The sequence below is a fragment of the Microcaecilia unicolor genome, chromosome 1 (genome assembly GCF_901765095.1).
Source record: "Microcaecilia unicolor chromosome 1, aMicUni1.1, whole genome shotgun sequence".
In the NCBI taxonomy this organism is placed as follows: domain Eukaryota; kingdom Metazoa; phylum Chordata; class Amphibia; order Gymnophiona; family Siphonopidae; genus Microcaecilia; species Microcaecilia unicolor.
In genome coordinates, this window is record NC_044031.1 from 186,668,057 (window position 1) to 186,689,077 (window position 21,021).

The 21,021-nt window shown below is 40.0% G+C and overlaps 1 protein-coding gene across 3 annotated transcripts in view; it reads left to right on the forward strand.

Annotated features, from left to right (window-relative positions):
- The window catches only part of TNFRSF11A (TNF receptor superfamily member 11a), a 174,366-nt gene that overhangs the window by 72,946 nt on the left and 80,399 nt on the right, over positions 1–21,021 (forward strand). For all 3 annotated transcript variants that reach the window (XM_030203243.1, XM_030203251.1, XM_030203261.1), the window contains exons 2-5: positions 3,962–4,043; positions 8,997–9,122; positions 15,547–15,690; positions 19,643–19,736. In XM_030203243.1, coding sequence (XP_030059103.1) covers positions 3,962–4,043; positions 8,997–9,122; positions 15,547–15,690; positions 19,643–19,736 — 446 coding nt within the window. The remainder of the gene's footprint in view (positions 1–3,961; positions 4,044–8,996; positions 9,123–15,546; positions 15,691–19,642; positions 19,737–21,021) is intronic.

Sequence of the window (21,021 nt, forward strand, 5' to 3'; positions counted from 1 at the left end):
AAACCCAGATATGCTAACCACTGTTACCACCTCCTCCGGCGAAGAGTTCCACATCTTAACTATTTGTCGAGTGAAAAAATATTTCCTCCAATTTGTTTTAAAAGTATTTTCATGTAACTTTCTCGAGTGTCCCCTAGACTTTGTACTTTTGGAACGAGTAAAAAATCGATTTATTTCTACTTGTTCTACACTACTCAGGATTTTGTAGCCTTCAATCATATCTCCCCTCAGCTGTCTCTTCCCAAGCTGAAGAGCCTTAACCTCTTTAGCCTGATGTACATAAGAGCACGCAGGAGAGGAGCAAAACTTTGTTTTAGCATTGAGACAGGACACTAAGGACCTTGGGACTACATTTCTCTTAGCTTATCCCTGTAAATGTTTGTTTTGTTTTACTGGAGTAAAATATGTTTTCTTTATGCCAGAACAGCTGAAGACTTTCATAAATCCAAAGAAGATCAGTTTGGGGACTTTGGGTGTTAAAAGATAATGGAGTTTCATATCTCACATTAAGCTTTACTTAGGGCCCTGTTCACTAAGCTGAGCTAGTGTTTGTAGCGGGAGCTATAATTAGAACGAGCTAAACCTAGAGTCGCCCATATGTTCCTATGGGCGACTTAGTGTTTAGCACGTGTTAATCATTAGTGCATTCTAAAAATGCTAATACACCCTTAGCACTACTTAGTAAACAGGGCCCTTTTACTAAGGCGTGGGAGGGCTATCGCAAGGGTAGCATGCACCAATCTGGCACTACCGGTAGGGGTTCAGGCCGTAAATAGGCGCATACCCATTTCTCAGCCCATTAAAAAAAACCATTTTCCCCAGCTGCTGTAAAAAAATGGCCTACTGCATGCCCAAAACATGCGCCCACACTACCGCAGGCCACTTTTTACTGCGGCTTAGTAAAAATACCCCTAGTATTTCTCTGTTTTTCCCTCTGTTCCATCTCCTTGATATTTCAACTCCTCCCCCCACAATTTGTGGTCTAAGGAGAATGCTTTTTTTCTTTTTGGATGTGATATTGTTCACTATTTTTGTATATTTTTCATAATTTGTGTTACTTTAACAAGTGTATGCTTGTGGTTGTATTCTTAAAATTATAAAAAATCAATAAAAAATAACTTGTCCAGACCTATAAAAGGTCATTTTCAGTGGCAAAATATTTTTGACTAGAATAGCCTACCTACAAAGAGGTTAGATTGTTGGAAAACTGTTTTTATTTTATTTTTAATTTTTAGAAAACACTTGAAAGCGATACTATTTAATGAGGCATATTTACTGTCTAGACTGATGTTGCATAATGAAAATAGCAATAGATTATGTGGCAACCTCTGTCTGATATTATGCAAAGGGTGAATATTTTTATTAATAATTTATTCTAATGTTGATTTTGTTTTGTCTGTTCTCTGAGTAAACAAACGATTCATGTCTACTTGTTCCACTCCACTCATTATTTTATAGACCTCTATCATATCTCCCCTCAGCCGTCTTTTCTTCAAGCTGAAGAGCCCTATCCATATCAGCCTTTCCTCATAGGGAAGTCATCCCATCTCCTTTATCATTTTCATCGCTGGTCTCTTTACCTTTTCTAATTCCACTATATATTTTTTTGAGATGCGGTGACTAGAGTTGCACACAGTGTTCAAGGTGTGGTCGCATCATGGAGCGATACAGAGGCATTATAACATCCTCATTTTTATTTTCCATTCCTTTCCTAATAATACGTAACATTCTATTTGCTTTCTTTGCTTCTGCAGTACACTGAGCAGAGGGTTTCAAAGTATCATCAATGATGACTCTTAGGAGTCACCGACCAGGAAAAGAATCTAACATGGAATCTTACATCACATAGCTATAGTTTGGGTTCCTCTTTCCCATATGCATCACTTTGCACTTGCTCACATTAAACATTACCTGTCATTTGTAACCCCCGTCTCATAAGGTCGTCTTGCAATTTTTCACAATCCTCTTGCAATTTAACAACTTTGAATAACTTTGTCATCAGCAAATTTAATTGCATCACTTGTTATTCCCATATCTAAATCATTTATCAATATGTTGAAAAGCAGTGGTCCCAACACAGACCCCTGCAGAACCCCACTATCTACCCGTCTCCATTGAGAATACTGACAATTTAACCCTACTCTCTGTTTTCTATCCTTTCACTAGTTTTTAATCCACAATAGAACACTACCTCCTATCCCATGACTTTCCAATTTCCTCTGGAGTATTTCATGACGTACTTTATCAAATGCCTTTTGAAAATCCAGATACACAATCCAGCTTATTTTCAAAGAAGATCGCTGGCCATCTTCTGACACAAATCAGGAGATGGCTGGTGATCTCCTGAAACTGGCCAAATCGGTATAATCGAAAGCAGATTTTGGCTGGCGCCAACTGCTTTCCATCGCGGAGCCGGCCAAACTTCAAGGGGGCGTTTCAGTAGGGTAGCGAAGGCAGGATGGGGGCGTGCTTTGAGATGGCCAGCTTCGCTCGATAATGGAAAAAAGAAAGCCAGCCTTGATGAGCATTCGCCGGCTTTACTTGGTCCCTTTTTTTTCACGACCAAGCTTCAAAAGGGTGCCCCAACTGACCAAATGACCACTGGAGGGAATTGGGGATCACCTCCCCTTACTCTCCCAGTGGTCACCAACCCCCTCCCATCCCAAAAAAAATTTTAAAAAACTTTTTTGCCAGCCTCTATGCCAGCCTGAAATGTCATACCCAGCTCCCTGACAGCAGTATGCAGGTCCCTGGAGCAGTTTTTAGTGGGAAAGAAAACCAGTAGATCAATATCACAACAAAAAGATTTTATTGAAGATACCATGTATGAACAAATCGCCCGACACAGGCCATGTTTCGCCCACCTAGGGCTGCGACAGGGGCTAATTTGAAACCTTCGTGAAGTTTCAATAATGGTGTGTCCATTTGTGTATTCTAGAGACCACAGGATTCCCGTTTGAGCTGGTTTTTTCTTGACTTTTATGCACCATATTTGCCCCTTTACGAAGGTTTCAAATTAGCCCCTGACGCAGCCCTAGGTGGGCGAAACATGGCCGGTGTCAGGCGATTTGTTCATACACGGTATCTTCAATAAAATCTTTTTGTTGTGATATTGATCTGCTGGTTTTCTTTCCCATATTAGATTTTGCAGATCGTTTGCCTTGTTGTTTTTTGGGACCCTCGCAGTTTTTAGTGGGTGCAGTGCACTTCAGGCAGGTGAACCCAGGCCCATCCCCCTCCTACCTATTACACTTGTGGTGGTATATGGGAGCCCTCCAACCCCCCCCCCAAACCCACTGTACCCACATGTAGGTGCCCCCCTTCATCCCTAAGGGCTATGGTAATGGTGTAGAGTTGTGGGGAGTGGGTTTTGGGGGGATTTTGGGGGCTCAGCACCCAAGGTAAGGGAGCTATGCACCTGGGAGCTATTTCTTTTTAATTTTTAGAAGTGCCCCCTAGGGTGCCCGGTTGGTGTCCTGGCATGTCAGGGGACCAGTGCACTACAAATGCTGGCTTCTCCCACGACCAAATACCTTGGATTTGTCCGGGTTTGAGATTGCCAGCTTCGGTTTCCATTATCAGCGAAAATTGATGCCAGCCATCTCAAACCTGTCCATCTCTGACATTTGGCAGGCCCCAACCATATTATCGAAATGAAAGATGGCCGGCTATCTTTTTCGATAATACGGTTCGGGACTGCTCTTTGCGGCGCCGGCCAAATAGATGGCTGGCCAGCTATTTGGCCGGCGCCGTTCGATTATGCCCCTCTATATCGACCGGCTCACCTTTATCCACATGTTTGTTCACCCCTTCAAAGATATGCAGCAGATTGGTGAGGCAATATTTCCCTTCACTAAATCCATGTTGGCTTAGTCTCATTAATCCATGCTTTTGAATATGCTCTGTAATTTTGTTATAGACTAAGGGGGATAGAGATTAATTGGCTACTTCTGGTTCCCAGGTATCGCAGCAGAACTCTGATAGCTGTGAAAACGAGAAGCATTACATACATGCAGGGCGCTGCTGCATGAAATGTGCACCAGGTAAGTGTGGATCTCAGTTTAAGACTTCCTAAGGATAATTTTTCTTTGGTCATGCATAATGTCCTATTATTTTTCTCTGGGCTTCTCTCAGAAATTGCTGCATCCTCCCTCCTCCACCCCTGCCAGTGGTCTTGGTGGTACATATATGAACTTGCTAAAATGAATGTTTTATATCCTTCCCTCTTACCTGTTCTTTTGCTAAATTCGGAAACACAACACTAATTATTTATCCCACGTCTGGAAAGAACAATAGCTGGCTTAAATAAAAGTATTACACAGATGCAGTAAGACATTTTCCTTTTTATCATATTAATAAGCATGGGCCCGATATTCAGCCGGAGGTGATCAGCATTTTCATGATCGTCACTGGTGGTTAAATCCAGAAATTCACATGCCAGGCAATTTCTGGAGCCGGCTAACGCATACAGGCATATTTTCAAAGCACTTAGCCTTCCAAAGTTCCATAGAAACCTATGGAACTTTGGAAGGCTAAGTGCTTTGAAAATATGCCTCATTGTCAGTTAAGTGCAATATTCAGCAGTTAACTGGCAATGGGGCACATTATAAAGACAGGACTGGCTTTTATGTGGTCCTATGTGTACAGTTAACCTGGCTGCTTAATCGCTGAATATCGGCACTTAACTAACCAAGTGCCGACTTCAGCCCCTAAATAGCCGGTTTTCAGTTCAGCACCAACTGGTTATTTTCAGTACCACTAACTGGTTAAGTGCCACTGAAAACCAGGGGTTAAGCCCCTAGCAGGTGATTCAACCAGCCAGGAGCTCTTTCTGTCCAGTTAAATTGCTTGGAATATTGATTCCTACATTTCAGTAAAAAAGTACAAGAAACGAGTAATGGACCACACAAAACAAATAAGAAATAATAACCCCTATAGAAATACAATAATCCAGTCACCCACCAGTCAACATGAATGAGAAGATGAAGAAAATAACAGTATGACTCTTAGCATGCCTAGTAAGATATTATAGACCAGTCCATTAGCCCCCCCTAAGAAGTCTTCACACCAGCAAGACACTTTCCAAGAGCTGTTGGTGGTAGTGATTAGAGAAGATGGGATAATTGATAGATTATTGTCTGTGTAGATATGTAATGAAGTGGGAAGGACAATGATCTCCCAAGAGCTCCTGCAGCTGATGACACTAGCACTGTTAAGAACATTTTAAAATTCCTGGAATCTGAGCTCATCTGGGATGGTTGTAACTATTTTCATAGTAGAAGTTGATTAATACGTATGCAAATAGATACAAATAATTCAAATTATTTCAGTTCAGAGGTAAGCACTATCTTGTGGCAGGTTGAAGGGGTCTAGTTACTAATATGCATTAACCAGTTAACGTGCATTAAAGTTAGCATGCATTAAGTGGAGTTAAGTGCATAGAGCAGCCATTCCCAACCCAGTCCTTGGGGCACATCTTGTCAGAATATCCATAATGAATATTCATGAGTTAGATTTGCATGCAGTTGAGGCAATAGATGCAAAATTTATATGTCTCATGCATATTCATTGTGGATATCCTGAAAACTCGATGGGACTAGGTGTGCCCCACAGACTGGGTTGGGAATGGCTGGCATAGAGGGTAATTTAATAGCAGGTCATTTAGGTGATGAGGTCTCCTAAGTGCCTATTTTAAGCCTATTTTATAAAGATACATAAGCACCTATGTGTCATTATAAAATTGCCCAGAAAAGCGGTCAAAGTCACAACTAAAATGAAGCCGTGACATTTACAACTGGTTGCAAGTGAATGTAAATGTTGTCATGTATTTTATAAATTATACCTGTAGATCAAGCCTCTGCCTGTGTTTCACCCAAAATTGGGCCCTAAATGTGCTTACACCTGAGCCACATGATGATACTTCTACGGGGGGCGGTGGTGGTGGTGGTTATAATGTTATAAGTGGCATTTTACATGCAAAAAAAACCTTTATAAAATGACCCCCTGAGTTTATAAATAGGTCCTATTGAGAATAATAGGGCATGTTGATGTGTGAAATTGCATTAATGCACATTGGTAAATAGAATCCTGAATTTGCTGATGTGCTTATCTTACCTTTTCGGATCTTTGGTCCTCTGGTATTTTTCTTTTGAAATTGGCTTGTTGTCTTATTTATTCATTTATTTATTTATTTGTAGCATTTGAATCCCACATTTTCCCACCAGTTTGCAGGCTCAATGTGGCTTACATTTGCCGTAATGGCGGTTGCCATTTCCGGGTAACAGAATTACAAATGGTATTGCATTAAGGTAACATACATGGAACATAACATATATGGAACAGATCATGTTAAATATATAAATCATGTGTGTACATACATGGTAAAGAAGAATAAATTATGGTTTTGTATAAAAGTACTAAGTAATAAATTGGATTGTAACATATATTAGGTCATCAACTAAATAGGGGCCCTATTCAGCTTATGGTTTAAAGTAATAGAGCTTGATCATTAATGTCAGAGGGGTTGTATAAAGGTATATAGGTGAACAAACCTTAGAAACAAGTTATCTAGTTTTAGTACCATATACATTTGGAACAGTTCATAATTACTGACCTGGGGTAGCCAGGGATCCCTGCATTTTTGATATCTTTAGCAGAATTTTGTGTTTTATGCCTTCTTTCCAGCTTTGATCTTTTTAATGCTTTTATAATTATAGCACGTGGCCCTTAGTGGGAGACAAATCTATATAATGCTGTTCCGGGGTTTGATGAACTACAGATCTATCACTTAGAAATGCCAACAATGTGATTCAATTCTCATTTGATGTGATCCACAGAATATCTTCCCCCCACCCACCAGGAGGATGTACCCTGTTTGGGTAGATTCCTTTAAGCCAGGGGTTCTCAATCCAGTCCTCGGGACACACTTAGCCAGTCAGGTTTTCAGGATATCCACAATGAATATGCATGAGATACATTTGCATGCCCTACCTCCATTGTATACAAACTTATCTCATGCATATTCATTGTGGGTATCCTGAAAACCTGACTGGTAAGGTGTGTCCCGAGGACAGGGTTGAGAACCCCTGCTCTAGGCTGGCACACATACATCTCTCTATAAGTGTTACAGGAAAGAATAGCCAGATCCTGCCATTACTTTTTACCCCTCTTTTCGTGAGGGTAGCAGAAAATGCAGGGAATCTTATAAGTCCCTTCCCCCATATACCAAGAAAGAGGAGTGTGACAGGCTCCTTTTCATAAAGTTGGGTAGTATGAATATCAAGATCTCTGTTATAGTTTTGCTCCATCATTACTGTGTGATCCCCTTTTTACTCTATGTGGAGACACCTTCAGGTAGAGGGTGCAGCAATCACCAGCTTCTGTAGTGTCTGGGTAGGGGCCCATGAACGGGACCAGCAAAGGCTGGAAGGTCTTAGCCTATAAGGCAAGGGTGTCAAACTGCAATTCTGGAGGGCTGAAAACCAATCAGGTTTTCAAGATATTCCTAATAAATATGCAAGAGATATCTCTGCACGCCTCTACTCCATTTTATGCATGAATATTCATTAAGGATAGCAACAAAAAAAGGCAAAGATCTGCCACAGAAATAGCAAATCAAAAGAACAAAAGCAGATCAAAAAAGACAAACAAAAAATGGAACAAAAAAGACAAAAAAAGACAAGGATTGCAGTTTGACACCCCTGCTTTAAGGGATCAGTTTTTCTTCTCACTTATTTCACAGAAAGAATATAGTGCAGTCCTATTGAACACCAGAGATGTTTACTAAAAGTCCATAAAACCACAGTAAGAGATATAGCAGAATGGTATAAAGTATAAAAAATCTTTAAGATCACGGTCTGGAGCTTCAGCAACTATCCACTAATGATAATTCACACTGTTCATAGGTACAATCCACTCAAGCTCATGGATAGCAAAACTTGGTCTTCCTTTTGCTTCCTTTAAGTCAGGCTTGTCTAAGCTGGTCCGTGAGGGCCAGGATTTTAGAAAAACCTGATGAATATGCATAGGAGAGATTTGCATGCTAACTACCTCCATTGTATGCAAATCTGTCTCGTGCATATTCATTAGGAATATCCTGAAAACCTGGCTTGTTTGTGGTTCTTGAGGACTGAACTTGGACAAGTCTGCTATAAGAGTTTTCACCCCTGGAAACTGCAGAGGTTCTTTCTCCCCCTTGACAGACAGACAAAAATATCTTTGGGTGAACAAAGTCCCAAGACCAAGCTCTTTTTCTTTGAGCTAAGGGTCCTTGCCCTGTACCTGGAAACTCACTCCACAAATACTACAGCAAAGGCTCTTCAAAGAAAGGAAGAATTCCTCTCTCTTCAGCTGCCTTTCTGACTCCTTCAGCTGAGCCTCCTTGGCTGTCTCCCGTTGCTTCTTGGGTTGACAATGCCATAGGGGTCATGGGTCCTACTTTGACATTCTGTACTCTGGTTTGAGGATAAAGTTCAGCCTCTCTCTCACTCCTCACACAATACTGAAACCTGTCAAGTTTGGAAAGTTTCTTATTTTACACATAGGGCAGAAATGTACCGTCTTAGAGGTACATCTGGGTTTCTGTTTAATCATTTTTATTTTGCGCTGAAGTTGTGACCAGTGTGACATTATGAGAAAGTTAATTCTGATACAGAATGCTGTTGAATACCATGAGGCATATTTTCAAAGAACTTAGCCTTCCAAAGTTTCATAGGTTTCTATGGAACTTTGGAAGGCTAAGTGCTTTGAAAATATGCCTCTATGTGTCTTTTTTTTTTTTTTAATTTTGAAAGCTGTTAGTGACTGCAGTAAATGAATGAAGAACAAAACAGAAAGTGTATCGTATCGAGTCAAATGTTTTACCTTTAGATAGCAAGGTGCAATCAACAATTTCAGACTTCTTGTTACCTGTTATTTCATTTCATAGCCTTCCTTTGTTTCTGTTTTCTTTACTGTCAACAGATGCTAACTGTGTTCTTTTCTCCTCTCTTGCTTAGGGCACTACCTGCATAGAAAATGCAATGCCACTTCTAACACTACATGTCTGCCATGTGGCCCTGACCAGTACATGAATACGTGGAATGATGAGGACAAATGCTTACGTCAAAAACTATGTGATCCAGGTACATGATCCATATTGGAGTGCTGTGTAGATAAGAACATAAGAATAGCCATACTGGGTTAGACCAATGGTCTATCTAGCCCAGTATCCTGTTTACAATAGTGGCCAATCCAGGTCACAAGTGCCTGGCAGAAACCTAAGTAGTAGCAACATTCCATGCTCCCAGTCCAAGGACAAGCAGTGGCTTCCCCATGTCTGTCTCAATAGCAGACATGAGTATGTCCAGACTTTTTTTTAAACCCAGATATGCTAACTGTTGTTATCACATCCTGTTGCAAAGAATTCCAGAGCTTAACTATTCACTGAGTGAAAAAATATTTCCTCCTATTTGTTTTAAAATCATTTCCATGTAAGTTCTTTGACTGTCCCCTAGACTTTGTACTTTTTGAAAGAGTAAAAAATCGATTCACTTTTCTCTATTTAACACCACTCAGGACTTTGTAGACTTCAATCATATTTTGCCTCAGCCATCTCTTTTCCAAGCTAAAAAACCCTAACCTGTTTAGCCTTTTCTCATATGAAAGGAGTTCCACGGCAACCAGAAATGAACGCAATACTCAAGAAGAGGTCGCACCATAGAGCGATAAAGAGTCATTATAGTATTCTCAGTCTTATTTACCATCCCTTTCCTCAAATTTCCTAGCATCCTGTTTGCTTTTTTTTTTTTTTTTTGCTGCCACAGCACAGTGGACATAGAATTTCAGCATATTGTATACAGCGACACCTAAATCTTTTTTTTGGGTGCTGACTCCCAAGGGGGATCAGGTAACTATGATTTGGATCATTCTTCCCAATGTGCATCACTTTGCATTTGTGCACATTAAATTTCATCTGCCATTTGGATGCCCAGTCTTCCAATTTCCTAAGGTCTTCCTGCAGTTTTTCACAGTCCACATGTGTTTAACAACCTAGACTAGTAATGTGTCATCTGCAAATTTAATCACCTCACTCGTCATCCTGATTTCCAAATCATTGATAAATATGTTAAATAGCACTCCACTATTCACCCTCTTCCACTGAGAAAAATAGCCATTTAACCCTACTCTCTGTTTTCTGTCCAATAACCAATTCCTAATCCACAAAGAACATTGCCTCCTATCCCATGACTCTTTACTTTTGTCAGGAGTCTCTCATGAGGGACTTTTTCAAAAACTTTCTGAAAATCTAGATACACTACATCAACTGGCTCACCTTTATCCACGTGTTTATTCACACCTTCAAAGAAATGAAGCAAACTGGTGAGACAAGGCTTCCCTTGGTTGAAACCATGCTGACTCTGTTATTCTTTAGAATAGTTTCCACTATTTTACCCAGCATTGATGTCAGGCTTATTGGTCTGTAATTTCCCGGATCATTCCTGGAACCCTTTTTAAAAATTGGCGTTAAATTGCCATCTTCCAATCTTCAGGTACTATGGATAACTTCAATGACAGGTTACAGATCACTAACAGCAGATTAGCAATTTCATGATTGAGTTCTTTCAGTACTATTGAATGCATTCCTTCCAATCCAGGTGATTTACTTATCTTTAATTTATCAAGTTGACTCAGTATGTCTTCTAGGTTCACCAAGATTTCTTTCAGTTCCTCTGCATCATCCCCCTTGAAAACCATTTCTGGTACAGGTAGATCTTTTACATCTTCTTCTGTAAAAACCAATGCAAAGAATTATTGCAGTTTCTCCACTATGGCCTTGTCCTCCCTGAGTGCCCCTTTTGCTCCTTCATGAGAGAATAAGACATTTCTCTGGGTAAGTTTTAATCTGTGCTTTAGTCATTTAAAGGTTGGGGTTTAAAAGAGGTAGGGTAGGTTTATTGATATAGACAGAATTTTAAAAAGTAAACTTACCTACCCTGTTCCCCATAGTTTTTAAAACTTGAGCCACAGCATATGGTAGGGCCTTGTTCAGTCTTTATAGTAATGGATGATTTCAATTACCCCAGTATTGACTGGATAAATGCTACATCAGGGAGTGCTAGGGAGGTAAAATTCTTAGGTGTAATAAATGACTGCTTTTTGGAGCAATTGGTCCAAGAACCGACAAGAGTGGGAGCTATTTTAGATCTAGTCCTTAGTGGAATGCAGGGCATGGTACGAGATGTAACAGTGTTGGATCTGCTGTTAAACAGTAATCATAAAATGATCAAATTGAGCTGAAATCAGGAGTGAAGTCACTAAAGAAATCTACTGTAGCAGCATTTAATTTTTCAAAAGAGTAGCTATGACAAAATGAGGAAAATGGTTTAGAAGCTGAAAGGGTTGGCTGCAAAACTTAGGACTTTAAATCAGACGTTTTTTAAAAAATACTATCATGAAAGCCCAGACCAGATGTATTCCATGTATTAACAAAGGTGGAGTGAAGAGTAGTCGACAGCCAGCATGGTTACAAGGTGAAGTGAAAGAGGCTATTAGAGCCAAAAGAGCATCCTTCAATAAATAGAAAAAGGATTCAAATGAAGAAAATAAGAAGCAACATAAGCAGTGTCAAGCTAGATGCAAAGTATTGATACAGAAGGCTAGAAGAGAATATGAAGAAAAACTAGCTGTGGGGACAAAAACTCACAGTAGCACCTTTTTCATGAGCATCAGAAGCAGAAAACCTGTGAGGGAATCCATGAGACCATTAGTTCACGAAGGAGCAAAAGGGGCACTCAGGGAGGACAAGGCCATAGTGAAGAGATTGAATGAATTCTTTTCTTCGGTCCTTATGGAAGGAAATATAAGAGATCTGTCTGTACCCCAGAAATGGTTTTCAGGGGTGACAATGTGGAGGAACTGAAGGAAATCTCGGTGAACCTGGAAGATGTACTGAGCCAAATTGACAAGTTAAAGAGTGATAAATCACCTGGACCCGATGGCATACACCCAAAGGTATTGAAAACTGAAATATAAAATTGCTGATCTGTTGTTTAGTGATCTGTAACCTGTTGTTAAAATCATCTGTTGTACCTGAAGATTGGAGGGTGGCCAATGTAACACCAATTTTTAAAAAGGGTCTTTAGTGCTGGAAAAAGTGGTGGAAACTAAAATTACAGAACACATAGACAAATATGGTTTAATGGGACAGAGTCAGCATGGGTTTAGCCAAGGGAAGTCTTGTCTCACCAATTTGCTTCATTTTTTTTGAAGGCATAAATAAATATGTGGATAACAGTGAGCCAGTTGATGTAGTGTATCTAGATTTTCAGAAAGATTTTGATAAAGTTCCTCATGAGAGACTCGTGAGAAAATTAAAAAGTCGTGGGATAGGAGGCAATGTCCTTCTGTGGAATTGGCTATTGGACAGAAAACAGAGGGTAAGGTTACATGGCCATTTTTTTCAATGGAGGAGGGAGGAGGATGAATAGTGGACTGCTGCAGGGATCTGTTCTGGTACCGGTGCTATTTAACATATTTATAAATGATCTGCAAAACAGAATGACGAGTGAGGTGATTAAATTTGCAGATAACACAAAACTATTTAAAGTTGTCAAAACACATGTGGATTGTGAAAAATTGCAGGAAGACCTTAGGAAACTGGAAGACTGGGCATCCAAATGTCAGATGAAATTTAATGTGGACAAATGCAAAGTGATGCACATTTGGAAGACTAATCCGAATCATACTTATCTGATGCTAGGGTCCACCTTAGCAGTGAGCACTCAAGAAAAAGATCTGGGTGTCATTATAGACAAAATGCTGAAATCTTCTGGCCAGTGTGTGGCAGTAGCCAAAAAAGCAAACAGGATACTAGGAATTGTTAGGAAAGGGATGCAAAAATAAGACCAATAATATTATAATGCCTCTGTATTGCTCCATGGTGTGACCTCACCTTGAGTATTGCATTCAATTCTGTCTGCTGTATCTCAGAAAAGATATTGCGGAATTAGAAAAGGTTCAAAGAAGAGCGACCAAAATGATAAAGGGGATGGAACTCCTCCTATATGAGGAAAGGCTAAAGAGGGTAGGGCTCTTCAACTTGGAAACGAGTTGGCTGAGGAGGAATATGATTGAAGTCTATAAAATACTGAATGGTATAGAACTGATAGAAGTGAATTGATTTCTCACACTTTCAAAAAGTACAAAGACCAGGGGACAATCAATGAAATTACATGATAATACTTTTAAAACAAATAGAAGGAAATATATTTTCACTCAGATAATGGTTAAGCTCTGGAACTTGCTGCCGGAGGATGTGTTAACAACAGTTAACGTATCTGGGTTTCAAAAAGGTTTGGACAAGCTACTGAAGGAAAAGTCCATAGTCTGTCATTGAGAAGGGCATGGGGGAAGGCACTGCTTGTCCCAGTATTAGTAGCATGGAATGTTGCTACTATTTGGGTTTCTGCCAGGTACTTGTGACCTGGATTGATCACTGTTGGAAGCAGGATACTGGGCTAGATAAACCATTGATCTGACCCACTATGGCTATTCTTTTGCTTCCTCGAAGGCTTTCTGCTTCTGATGTACCTGAAAAAGTTGTTACTGTGAGTTTTTGCCTGTGCTTTAAGTCTCTCTTCATATTCTGTTTTAGCCTTCTTTATGAATGTTTTTGCATCTAACTTGCCAGTGCTTATGTTGCTTCTTATTTTCTTCATTTGGGTCCTTTTTCCAGTCTTTGAAGGACATTCTTTTTGCTCTAATTGCATCTCTCACTTCACGTTTTAACCATTCTAGCTGTCAATTTCTCTTCTTTCCACCTTTGTGAATACAACAAATGCATCTGTTCGGGGCTTCCAAGATGGTATTTTTAAAGAATATCCATGCCTGATTTAATGTCCTAACCTTTGCAGCCGATCCTCATAGCTTCTTTTTAATCATTTTCTTCATTTTATTATAAATCCCCTTTCGAAAATTAAATACTGCTACAGTAGATTTCTTTTGCGACTTCTCTGAATAGAGTATCTCAAATTTGATCATGTTATGATCGCTGTTTCCTAGTGGACCCAACACTGTTGCCTTTTGTACTATACCCTGCACTTTACTAAGGACTAGATCTAGAATGGCTCTCCCTCTTGTCGGTTCCTGGACCGGTTGCTCCAAGAAGCAGTTATTTATTACATGTAGGAATTTTATCTCTCTGGCGTTCCCTGATGGAACATTTATCTAGTCAATGTAATTGACATTACCTTAATGTTGCCCAATTTGCCAGCTTTCCTAATTTCTGTAAACGTTTCTTCATCTGTCTGTTCATTCTGTCCTGTCCTGGTGGATGGTAGTACATCCCTACCATTATACTCTTTCCCTTCACACATGGAATGTCTATCCATAAATGATTCAACCTAATTGGATGGTAGTACATCCCTACCATTATACTCTTTCCCTTCACACATGGAATTTCTATCCATAAATGATTCAACCTAATTCACTGTTAGAGAGGGTGGCTGGGAAGGATATGTGTTAAATTCTATTTTGTAAAAAGTCTTTTAAATCTCTATTAAAAGGAGTTTATTTATAGAAATTAGATAACATTCTATTCATATAGTGACTGTTATAGTCTTGCTGTAAGATCATATACTAAGTGCTGGATTCTATACAGTTCCATGCCCAAATTTCTTACTAGTGTGCAAATAATAGAATAGTGCCAGTGGCGTGCCTAACTTAATTGTTAAATTAGGCATCAATAGCCCTTAAGTGTTAATTGGTGCTAATTGATAGTAATTTGTAGTTAGGTCCTATTCTATAAACTAAGGGCTAGATTCTGTATAGTACGCCGAAAAAAATGTGCCTAAGCGTATTTTGTAACACACGCCAGAATTTAGGCGTACTTTGTACAATAGGCCTACATTTCTGTGCAGTTTATAGAATACTCTGAGCACCCTTCCGTGTGACTAAATTTAGTCATGGGCAGTTATGCCAAGTAAAACTTGGTGTAAATGCTGACGCTTAAATTATTTGCAGATCCTAGTTTATTCACATGACCTTTTTGGTTTCAAGTCACAGTAGATCATCGTGACCCAGTGCAGCAGTTAAATGATTTAGTTCAAATGTAAGCCCTATAACTGTGAAATACAGCCTGACCTGGACTGCTGCAACAACCCCAAGATATGTGTTAAAGTGTCCAGGGAACAACAGATGGTACTGGGTTGAGTAAGAAACCTTTCTTGTGTACCCAGAGGGATGACAGCCATTAGATCCTGTGTCATAAAGTTCACCTAAGCCTCCCCTATGGTGTGGAGTAGGGGCGATACCTAGGGAAAGAGTCGTCTAAGGTGGATCTCTCCTACTCTAAAATCCCTTTCGAATATTTTGTTTTAGAACCTTTAATGTGAGATTCTGACACTGATTGGACAAGAACCTACCATGTCTTAGATTGATGCTGAATGCTTGAAGCCTGATCTTAATTAGGCACGCAAACTATTGTTTATTCATAGATGCCGCTTGTGAAGAAACATACGTCCAAAAGAAATTGCAGCTTTCTTTACTTGCCTTTGGGTTTTCTTTCAGGAAAAGGTTTAGTGGTGGTGAATCGTGGGAACAGCACCTTCCAGCGAGAGTGTGCCTGCAAACCGGGATACCACTGGATTCGTGCTTTCGAATTTTGTACGAGGAATACTGTCTGTGGTCCTGGGTTTGAAGCTGAGATTCCTTGTAAGATTTTTCTTTTTCTGTGTTTTTAACCAATGGAAAAAGACAATACCATCAAATTAATACATTGTAGCTGAGGCTAAATCTATGACCTGGTAAGATATCCCCAAATTCTAAAATTTGTGTGCCCAACTGTACAATTATCCTCTGATTCTATAAAGGTCACCAAAAATTGCATGTACAAATTTAGGTGCGCTCCTGATTTGTGCACACAATTTAATAGAATAATGAGCCAATTAGTGCCAATAATTGGCTTTTTAACAAGCAAATATTGACACCAATTAGATTTAATTGGGACCAATGCACGTAAAGTTAGGTGTGGGATCTGCGCCTAATATTTACGTGTGGTCCAAAAAAGGGGTGTGGAAATGGGAGGGTCATGGACGTTTTGGGGCAGAACAGGGGCGTGGTTTCGAGTTACGCACGTAATTACAGAATAATGATGCACCGTGGTCTCATTGGTGTAATTGGCCGTGCCTAAATTTACACGCGACTGTATTTAAGTGTGTATTCTATAAACTATGCCAAACTTTAGGCATGGCTTATAGAATGATGTTTATGTGGGTTTTTTAATGCACCATATATAGAATCTAACCTTTAGGATGGAAATCAAAGCGTATTCTATAAAGTATGTTTTAATTTAGGTGTACATTATAGAATGAGCCACGTGCTGGTCTGTGCGACTAAATTTAATCATGATCCATCATGCCATCTAAAACCTGGTGTAAATCCCAACGCCTAAATTAGGCACGGAGTGCGTGTATTCTCTAACAACATGTATAGGTTTTAGAAACACCCATGATCCACCTATTCCACGCCCACTTTTCAACTTTGACTTAGAATTTATGCACACCACGTTACAGAATATGCTTAGTAAGTAGTGCGCATAAATTCTAATGCCAATTAGTGCTGATAATTGCTTGTTAACATCCAATTATCAGTGTTTATTAGCTTGTTAACTAATTGTTATGCACATTGTTATGAAATACGCTTTGATTTCCCCGTGGAAATCTTGGCGCAATATATAGATAAAGTTAGGACTGCAAAAAAGACAATACTAGCTTTAACTTGAATCTTGCCACTATCCAGATAGAGCTAGATTCAGTAAATGGTGCTCAAAAATCATTACGAAAACCTCCACTGCTCAATGCTAGTCTATAATGGGCACACAAAAATTGAGTGCCCATTAAGAACTAGCACTGTGTGCCAATTTCGATGCCCAAGTTTGGGCACCAGGACTTACACATGCTGAAACCAGATATAATTCCTGGCACCCAATTTAGGTGCACATCCCAGATATTCTATATCAGTGTTTCCCCAAGTCCGGTCCTGGAGTACCCCTTGCCAGTCAGGCTTTCAGGATATCCACAGTGAATATGCATGAAGTTCATTTTCATACACTGCCTCCATTATATGCAAATCTTTCATGCATATTCATTGTGGATATCCTGAAAGCCTGACTGGCAAGGGGTACTCCTGGACCGGACTTGATCTGCCCATGTACCTCCCATGGCCACGCCCCACCTTTTGCAAGATGTGTGCCCAAATCCAAATTGGTGCCAATTAGTGCCAATTAACCAGTTAACACTAATTGGTTTGTTACTTGAGCGCACATCTTGGATCAGCACCAATTTTGGGTGCCATATATAGAATCCAGGGGAAGTGTTGCCAGTCAGCATTAAATTCTGATTTTCAGTGCCAGCCAGTATCCGGGTACCAGTGCTGGAGTAGTTAAATATGGGGGGGGGGGGGGGGGGTAGTTTTTTCTTTCTTGTTCTTGGTATGATTTTGATTTGGAGGGTGCTAGGGCCACAGCATGCCAAGCTGCAACAATTGACATTTGCTTACAGTATTAGTGGAGCTGAATGAGCTTAATCCTGTTGCTGGAATCTGCATATCTCTGCTGCCCTATCACCAAGAAAATGAAAAGAAAGTCATGCAGAAATCATCCAGTCACTGTGAAAGCTATAGATGACAAATTGAATCTTAACAAATTTCAGGGTAATGGCATTGTTTGATTTTGTATGTGCTACAACTTCTTTTTATCATTCATCAGTATGAATCTCCTCTTTTATTTCTTTTCACTGCTGTGATGCAGTAACTAGATGGGCAGAGCAGGGGCCTAGCCAGACAACAGATTTTGGGTGGGCCTCGGCAAGAATTGGGTGGGCACCAAGTGTTCTCACCCCCTCCAAAAAAACAAAATCTCAGCTGGAAGGAAAACGCTTCTTTCCACCTTGGCAGCAGTAATGCACTGAAAAGTGAGCATGCGCAGGTGCCGGTGTCGTTGAGAGTAGCGTTTTTGTTACCATCAGGGGGAAATCTTCAGCTGGCGGAGCTTGGGATTCCCACCAGTTACCACTAAACATGTGCTACTGTTGGGTGGGCCTGAGCCATAAATGGGTGGGCCCTGGCCCACTCAAGCCCACCTGTGGCTATGCCACTGGGGCAGAGACTGAAACAGCAGGAGTCGTATTTCTTGCTAAACCAGGAGAATCTGGGCTTCTAATTTGCTTGTCTTTGCAGCTGCAGCATATGTGTAAACCAATGTCCAACTACCGCAATTTTCCCAGCCCTAACAGCGTTCCTTTAAATTGGATGTTCTCAACCCAGTCCTCGGGACACCCCCAGCCACTCAGGGTTTTAAGATATCCAGAATGAGTACGCATGAGAGAGATTTGCATAGAATGGAGGTAGTGCATACAACTCTATCTTGTGCATCGGCATATTCACTATGGGTATCCTGAAAACCTTCCGGGCTAGGTGTGTCCCGAAGATTGAGTCGAGAACCCTTGCTTTAAATGATTATGTTTATGTTGCTTCTCTGTTTCACCACTAGTTTAGAGCCCAGACAAGGTTGTTTAGGCTGGTGAGGGGGGATAAAGCAGATTCAGGCTTTCCTCTCCTTTCGTGAAGTTTGGGTGAATCATGCAGAGGATTCATTCAGTCTCCCTACGTCAGAATAATGCTGTTCATTCATGTACTCATCATGCCAAGCTGGTTGCACAGTAATGCTGGAGGAAACCTCTGCAGGCCTGTCTCGATTGTGTTGAGGTGAGCTGCTAGAAGTACCAAAAACAAGAAAACAGACTGAAATCTTCCATAATTCCATTCTTTAGCCATCTAGGTCATATTTGCCCTTCACATATCAATGTGACAGTGACAGGATTTGTATAAAGATTAATGCAGTAGTAACCCTAATATGCATAGGGAGTGGCTTTGCAGAAAGAGTTTTCCAAAGCTATTGTCTCTACATTAATGAACTGGAAATTCAAAGGAAAAAGAGGATTTTATCTTTTTGTTTTGCAAAAAATACTATACTATCAAAACTTCCCTTATTTATTTAAAAATATTTGCAACCTGTTCATCTACATTTCTGAGCAAGGTACAAAATAACATATATAATAATAACACAAACCTAATATAGGGCCTCTTTTATCAAAGTGAATGAGCTTTGTCAGTATTACAGCACCGGACGCCGCTACCACGGCTTGATAAAAGAAGCCCATAAACGTCAACACAAACATAAATTAAATAAAACAATTACAATAAAAATAGAGCATTAAAAAAATCCATATCATAACCAAACTACAACCAACAAGACATAACAAACAAATCAAAAAGCCCTGGACTGTACATTTATTAAACAAAGATTTACTTGCGCTCAGGTTTTCATTTAGTTCCTGAGGAGACATCATTTATGAATTTTGGAAATTTATGTGACAGTTAATTGTCCGGTATAGTTATATTTTTATTTTACCCAAGCAGACATTCTGCTTCAGATCAGAGTACATCCTGAAGCATTTTCTCTCAGTTTCTAACAATTATAACTTAATGACATGTCTCATCTGAGAATGTTTATTGTGGCATTTTATACTTAAATAGACATTCCTTGTCCACTAAGTGTGGTTTGGAAATGGAGTGTTTAGACCAACCTTTCTTTTCTCTCCCATAGCACATAATGACAGGGACACCATCTGCAAGGAATGCCAGCCAGGGTACTTCTCCAGCAATTCATCAGCCACTGAAAAATGTAAACCTTGGACTAAGTAAGTGAACTCCTAGCCTCAAAGTGGAGAAGGTCTGCGGAAATGAGAAGGGCTAGCTTTCCTTCAAAGCATAGGCTATGAATTGAGTTCTGAATAAAAGCCATGGTAAAGGACATAAGTTTACACAGCTAAAAGGAAGTTGGTTCAGGCTCGTTTTAAACATAGTAACTTAGGGGTCCTTTTACTAAGGTGCGCTGAAAAATGGCTTGCGGTAGAGAAGGCACGGGTTTTGGACGCGTGACAATCCATTTTTCAGCACAGCTGTAAAAGAGGGCCTTTTTTAATTCTTGCCGAAAATGGACATGCAGCAAAATCAAGATTGCCGCGCGTCCATTTTGATTCTGCGACCTTACTGCCAGCCATTGACCTTGCGGTAAAGACTGGCGCAGTAACTGGGTGATAATGACCTATGCGTGTCAAATGCCACTTGGTGTGCGTCCGAAAATTATTTTTTGGACGCGCGTATCAGACGCGTACCAAAAATGAAGTTACTGCAAGAGCCACGCGGTAGCCAGGTGGTAACTCCATTTTGGCGTGCGTTGGGCACGCGTAGATTTAGTAAAAGGGCCCTTTAGTAACTGTCGACAGATAAAGACCTGCTGGTCCATCCAGCCTGCCCAACAAGGTGGCCAGAGTTGAATCTGCCACTCTGCACAGGTTCCATTTCTTCATGATTTAACACTGGTATCCCTATGTAACTTTGTAAGTGTCTTCCTGTCTCTTCCTGCCAATTTTGGGGCACAGATTGTAGAAGTCTGCCTGGCACCGCTCCTACTTCCCAACTACTACTGTAGTAAAAGGAATTTTTCCAGATTTTTGGGCATTTTTTGGTGCTTGTGTCACCTGTTTGTTCTTTGTGTATGCATTGTGTTCCCTTCTTTTAAGTCTGTTCATTTAAAAAAAAAACTTTTGAAGTGTTCCTTTTCTTACAGGGTAGTTTAGTCTTGGAACACTCTTCCTATGGTTGATCAAAATTCATATCTTTTATTTCACAGAAATTTAAAGGCCACCTTATTTCAGAAATTTTATAATGCTTGAGATTCTTTTTGCTTATGTTCTTAACTTTTCATTGTACACTTGCTTGTTAACCACACCTTGAGCTCTATTTTATAGGGTAGATGTGGTATATAAAAGCGATGATTAGATTAGTGTGTGTGTTAGAACATTTTTAAGCATGCAAATTGATTCTACATGTGTTAATCCTTAGGTATCAGTATGTACAAGAAATTTGCAAACACATTAAGTTTTTAAACACTCAATTGAACCCTTAGTAAAAAAATAAGAC